Source organism: Arachis hypogaea, chromosome 13, assembly GCF_003086295.3.
Source record: "Arachis hypogaea cultivar Tifrunner chromosome 13, arahy.Tifrunner.gnm2.J5K5, whole genome shotgun sequence".
Taxonomy (NCBI): domain Eukaryota; kingdom Viridiplantae; phylum Streptophyta; class Magnoliopsida; order Fabales; family Fabaceae; genus Arachis; species Arachis hypogaea.
Window position 1 is genome coordinate 31,875,461 of NC_092048.1, and position 7,292 is coordinate 31,882,752.

General features: G+C 25.9%; 1 protein-coding gene across 1 annotated transcript; it reads left to right on the forward strand.

Annotated features, from left to right (window-relative positions):
• The first annotated feature begins 2,959 nt into the window (after nucleotides 1–2,959).
• LOC112737957 (tyrosine decarboxylase 1) lies at nucleotides 2,960–4,803 on the forward strand. The gene has a single exon (XM_025788141.2). It carries the CDS (start codon nucleotides 3,035–3,037, stop codon nucleotides 4,532–4,534), a length of 1,500 nt encoding a protein of 499 aa, XP_025643926.1. The 5' UTR covers nucleotides 2,960–3,034; the 3' UTR covers nucleotides 4,535–4,803.
• The last annotated feature ends 2,489 nt before the right edge of the window (nucleotides 4,804–7,292 follow it).

Consider the following 7,292-nt stretch of genomic DNA (forward strand, 5'->3'; position numbering starts at 1 on the left):
ATATTATAATCTTTTTGTAAAATTAATCAAAAATATATTTCAGTTATTCAAATATTAATGACAAGGATATTTTAGTACAAAAAGTTATATAATATATTTAAAAAAAAAATAAAAAGTAACTATTGATGCAAATAATATAATTTATTTTATATGGGAGTATAGAATGAATCAGTTGCCCTAAAAAATGATTAACTTCAAAGATTGTTTAAACTAATTGATCAAGCAAAGTCACATACATGACCAAAAGGGTAATATTAATATTTCAATAACTTAATTGCCAAACATTTTTATATCATAAATACTTTTTCTCTAATTAACTTTCTCAATTAATTAGAATAATGTTGGTAAGAGTTGCTGAACAGTTAAACTTTAATTAAATCCACTTGTATTTTTATTATTTTTATTTAAAATTATCCAACAATGCTAAGATTTCATTACAATATGTACAATATTATTGTTCTATTTTCCTTTTAATAACACTCATGTTTTTCTTTTTTATATAGGCATATCCCCATATATATAGATACCAGTCATAGCACTCTTGAATGTGGGGCAACTAATTTAGATGAATGTGTCATTATTTATGACGGTTATATAATTATTTATTTTAAAAATTTAAATTGATAATAATAATAATAATAATAATAACAATAATAATAATAATAATAATAATAATTTAAAGTCTTTTTCCATTTTCACAAAGAACAAAGCTGTCCAAAAAAAAATAGACACTTTGGTCCTTAACCTTTTTATTTTGGGACAATACGATTTTTTTGTTAAAAAAATTACAAAATAATAACAAAAATTAATTTTGTGAAGTTTTTGTATTTTGTGGGGGTTTTAAACCCCCACAAAAATCTTTTTAACAATATAACCAATTACTACCACTACCTTTTTCATCCTCATTATTATCACTCCTACTTTTATTATTTTATTGTGTAACCATACTTTATCATTATCACTATTATCTCTTCTACCGTCATCATCATCAATACCAATATTATTAACATTAAAGTTCTCTTCTTTTATTTCTTATTCGATGTTATTTTTTTCCTTTAAAAAGTATTGTACTACAATTACTTTTTTCTGCGGCATCATTTTTATCAATGATTTTTCTTCGCTTAACCACCATGGTTGAAGGAATTTTTCAAAAACAAACTTATTAATAGTTTGTAGAGGTTTAAAACCCTCACGAAATACAAATAAAATCCTCACAAAACTAATTTTTGTTATTATTTAATGAATTTTTTAACAGATAAATCGTATTGTCCCAAAATAAAAAGATTGAAAGTCAAAGTGTCCCCTTTTTTTAGACAGGAATCGCTTTGTCCTTCGTAAAAATGGACAAAGATCGGGTTGGGTGTTTATTCTAATAATAATAATAATAATAATAATAATTTATTATTATTATTATTATTATTATTATTATTATTATATTTTTTATGAAAATTTAATTATAATTTTTTATAACAAATTATGAAATTATATATCTTAAAAATCTAACGAAGAAAGTTTCATAGGTTTGGAGTGATTTAATTAAGCCACATGTGCAGTAGCTAGAAAGAAGAAGAAAAGTACGTCCATCTTAAGTTGTAATAAAAGAAACAGAGCAAACATTTTGTGGTTCTTTCGTTTCCAGAGTGTCATCAGGCATAGAATAAATAAATCTAATGATAATGTTCAGTAGGCAAACAAATATATGTGACCTGAAATTTTTAATTAGATAATGTTATTTAATTATTTAACAGTAAAATTGATGTATCATTTTTATAATGTTGTTATTAGTTTAATAAATTATGCTCGAGGTAAAGCTCATTTTAATTTTTTTAATTTCTAGTTTATATATGTTATATTCATTTTTTTCCCCAAAAATGCAACTTTTATTAGTTTCTAGCTAAATTTTTATCTCATATTAGTTAGTGTAATGTTAATATTATTATTATTGTTGTCAGTGTGTCTTGTTGAGAACATCTTTTAATTATGATTAATAAAATATATATCTATAAATAGTTTGTAAGACTTCAACTAAAATAAGATTCATAGACATTAATATAATCAAATGAATTAAATTCAAATGCGTGCTATGTTGGTCATAATAAAAAAATTGTTCTCAGATTAACCAGTCGTTGGTTACAATATTTGAATGGCATTTAACTATTTAGATTGATGGTCCCTGTTAATTTACTCTTTTATTTATTAAATATGTATAAAAATAATAAAAAATAAATTAGCTAAAATGGGAAGTGATTTATAATTTAACTAATTTTTTTTGAGTTCAAATTTTAGAAATAATAAAATTTTATGAGTTATACGTAATAAAAAAAAATTGAATACCAACCCTTCTAATATCCCCATTATATATAGTATATATGTATAAATATGTACAAAAATAATAAAGGTTGAATTAATGAGATGACAAGTGATTTATAATTTAATGAAAAAGTCTCAAATTCAAATTTTAGAAAATATTTTTTTTTTGTAAATTATATATAATAAAGAATATTTTTAAAAAAATTTGGACACCAACCTTTTTAATATTCCCATTATATATAGTATAAAAATATAATTGTGTATAAATAATAAAAATTGAATTACTTGAAATGATAAATAATTTATAATTTAATTAAAAAGTCTTAGATTGAAATTTTAAAATTTATACATCAACCTTTCTAATATCCCTATTTTAATAACGGTTGTAAGATAAAAAATTATTCAAAAACTAACAAAAATCACATTTAGAGAATTGAGTTGGTAATTCTAATTAAAAAAAATCGGAAACTAGATTAATTGGTTTTTTAATTTCTGGAGAGCAAAATAAATATTACCTAAATTATCTTCTCTATGGGAAAAAAATTAATTCTTCCATGGGAACAAAAAATTGAAAAATAAAAAAAATGAAAGCAACCAATAGAATATTCCTTTGCAATCAATAGAATATTCCTTTCTATTGGCATCTATATATACCCTACAAAATGAAGAGCCTAAATCTTACATACCAAATCCAAAATAAAGAACATCGATCAAAATACACCAAATGGGTAGCAACAATGATTACAATTCATTCAGCATGAACAATCCATTGGATCCTGAAGAATTTAAGAGACAAGGCTATATGATAGTTGACTTTCTTGCCGATTATTACCATAATATTGAAAACTATTCGGTTCTAAGTCAAGTTGATCCTGGTTATCTTCAAAAAAATCTTCCATCTTATGCTCCTTTTGGCTCTGAATCCATTGAAATCATCCTTCAGGACATAAAACGACACATAATTCCGGGAATTACACACTGGCAGAGTCCTAATTTTTTTGCATTCTTCCCTTCAAGTGGTAGCACTGCTGGTTTCATGGGCGAGATGCTCAGTACTGGACTCAACACCGTTGGATTCAACTGGCTCTCGTCCCCGGCTGCAACTGAGCTTGAGACCATGGTCATGGATTGGCTCGGCCAGGAGCTCCGGCTACCAAAAGAATTCCTCTTCACTGGTCACGGCGGCGGCGTCATGTTAGGCACAACATGCGAGGCAATATTGGCAACACTAGTCGCCGCCAGAGATCGAATGCTTAACCTGATAGGAAGAGACAATATTGGAAAGCTCGTTGTTTACGGCTCAGATCAAACACATTGTGCGGTTCAAAAAGCCGCTCATATTGCAGGGTTTGATCCAAACAACTTCAGAGCCATTAAGACTTCGAGATCGAGTTCATTCTCGTTGTTACCACAATCGTTGTTGAAAACCATTCAGAAAGATCTCCATAGCGGATTAGTTCCATGCTACTTGTGTGCAACCGTTGGAACAACTTCTACAACGGCCATTGATCCAGTTGGAGCGTTGTGCCACGTGGCGAAAAATTATGGAATGTGGATCCACGTGGATGCGGCGTATGCAGGTAGCGCGTGCATTTGTCCAGAGTTCAGACACCTGATCGATGGCGTTGAAGATGCAGATTCTTTTAGCCTCAACGCTCACAAATGGTTTCTAACCAATTTGGATTGTTGTTGTCTTTGGGTTAAAGATCCAAATTCTTTGATCAAATCGCTCTCAACAAACCCTTCGTATTTGCATAACAACGCTTCTGAATCGAAGCAAGTTGTGGATTACAAAGATTGGCAAATTACGCTAAGCAGAAGGTTCCGTGCTCTTAAAGTATGGCTTGTTCTTCGAAGTTACGGCATTTCAAATCTCAGAAATTTTCTAAGAAGCCATGTTGAGATGGCAAAGAGTTTTGAAGAACTGGTGAAGTTGGATAAGAGGTTTGAGATTGTGGTTCCTAGAAATCTCGCTATGGTTTGCTTTAGAGTTATACCCTCAGTTGCTCATGGCGGTGATGCAAATGAAATCAATAGAAAATTATTGGATTCGATGAACGAATCAGGAAGAGTATACATGAGTCACGCCATGGTGGATGGAATGTTCATTATAAGGTGTGCTATTGGGGCAACTCTCACGCAGCAAGAACACGTGATTATCGCTTGGAAGATCGTACAAGAACATGCAAATACAATTCTAAATAAAACTGCTATTAGTGCCTAGTTAGAATAATACTAAATTATTAATTCCAAATTATTACTCAGGTATATAAAATTAAAAATAAAAATATATCAACTTATAACATTTCATTTATAAAGTGTAAAATTGTAAGTTGATAGAATATAGTCTAAAGTAAGATGAGTACATATAGTTTTAATTTAAACAGTTGCAACATGTTTGTTGCTTTGTTATAATAAGTGTGAAGTGATGAGAATAGTCATTTCTTAGGGTACTTAATTAATTTTCAGTTTACTTAGTTTGTTAAGAAGTTAGAAAAATAAGCTCATCATTAGTTTATTAAGCTAAAGTTTAATTTGAAGTCTTTTTATTAGTTCAATAAATTGTATTTCAATTCTATTACGTTTGACTTAATTTTGGCTATTATTATTTTCTGTTTATTATTATTATTATTATTATTATTATTATTATTATTATTATTATTATTATTATTATTATCATCGACAACAACTAATAATAATGTCATTAATAATGTTATTAATTTCGTTATGTATGTAGAAGTACCTAAAAATATAAAAAAATATTTGAGAAACAATAAAAATTAATTTAAAATAATATAAAATTTTATTTATTTTATAATTTTTAGTTATTATTAAAATAAATAAATAATTTTAGATATAATAAACATATAATTATAACTATTTATATATAAAATTATGAAATAATAAATTAAATAAGATAATTTTATATTATTGTGTTACTAGCACTACTCTTTAAAAATGAAATTCGTTTTTTTTTTACTGATGAGCTAGCTATCAGGCTATCACTAACTCTACTCGATCATATTATAGTTAGGTGATAACCTAATAAGGTTACAATTTTAACAAATTTCGACATGTTAAAATAACACAATTGTTATATAATAATGTAAAAACAAATCAATAAATAATAACATGGAGTACCTAGAGGAGAGAGAAGGCACTGATGAGGGAGGAATTAGATGAAAGAGAGAAAGAAAGTGAAGAAGATAAAAATAGAAACAACCATGTTAAATTTTAGAAATAGAGAACTTATTTCAAATGTTGATGTATGTGAATAAAATTGAATTATTCTTTTTGTTTTTCTCATTTTCGATCTATCATATTAGCTCTACTGAAATAACTAGTATAGCATTAATAACAACCTAGTGCCCATAATTTGTCTAGGTATGGTTATTATTTGGCTGACCTGCCCGGGACTCCCTTAATTTAATTCTTCACTAATATTGGAGTCTTTAGAGAGATAATAATTTAAAATAAGTTAATTTAATTTAATATTTATTTATATTTTTTTATATATAATATTTTTAATTATATATTTATTATATTTACTATTATTTGATTATTCTAATAATAATTGAAAAATATAAAATAAGACAAATAATAATTAAAAAGTATAAAATAAAATAATTTTATTAAATTATTTTGGATAGATTTTTTTACTGTTTCTTAAACCTTTTTGCGCAACTTTTTTTTAATAACAAGTTCTAGTGTTTGGCAGGGTAGGGTCTACTTGATGGGGAGAACAAATTAAACTTGATGTTATTACGAATTTTCTTTCATGAATTTAAATGGCATACATTCCAAAGTGATGAAGCAGCAAAACATGGTATCCATGCACTTTGCGCACGACTAACAAAATTAGTTTTAGTGGTTATATTTTATTTGGGTTATGCTACGTGTACAATAAAAATAAATATATAATTACTATAAAAATATAAATTAAGTACAATATACAATAATCATTATATTATTATCACTAAAAATTTATTATTAAAAATAATTTTTTATTATAGTGATAATACATATGAGTTTCTATCTACAAATATGTAGATTAGGATTCTTGGTCTTTTCACTTTATTGTATATAATGAGTTATTTAATTTGCATTTGGTTTTTTACTTCTATACATGTATATATAATTGTTGGAGGTTCTCTATATGCTTTTATCTCTATCCACATCTTTGATATAAAAATAAAAAAATAAATCAAATATAAAAGTATTTTAATTTTCTTTAAAAGAGTTTAATTAAAAAGTCAATTTTTTTAGCCAACATAAACTAATTTTTTTAATTGTAAATTTTAAATTTTAAATTCTAGAACCTAAATTTTACTTTTGAATTCTAAATTTTTCAAAAATATAATAATTAAAATATAATTTTAAATAAAAATTAACTAATACTGATCACTTAAAAATTAATTCTCTATATTTTTTTTAAAAAAATCTCAGCTAAAGTAAAACAAACTCACTTAAAAATTAATTCTCTATAAAATCTTAGCTAAAGTAAAACAAATTTTACTACAATGTTAAAACTTATAAAATAACATATCTTATATATCTTTACTATCCACTTTCAAGAGTTTCGTAACTTCCTAATCTATATCTTCCTCATTCATTTATTTCAATGCTATATAAGTATGTATATAATCGTGGTCCATTTAGAAGAAGAAAATGTTCTTCCTTGAAGAGATCGAATACAAGAAATTCTCACTACAAAGACACATTAGTTCATTGAGCGAGGTGGACTAATAAGATAAACACATATGTAAATATAACCAAAAAGTTGAAGTGTAGTGAATTAGCGATGTTAATGTCTTCATCTTCCAATTTCTTCTTGCATTAAGCATATATATCTTGAAAGAGGAACAATATTTTATTAGTTTCATCGTTTCGATATATATTTTTATTTTTAGGATGAACAATGTTGAAGAAGGAGAAATAACATTTCTTCCTTATTATTCATTTAGTACAAGTAACTAGTATAA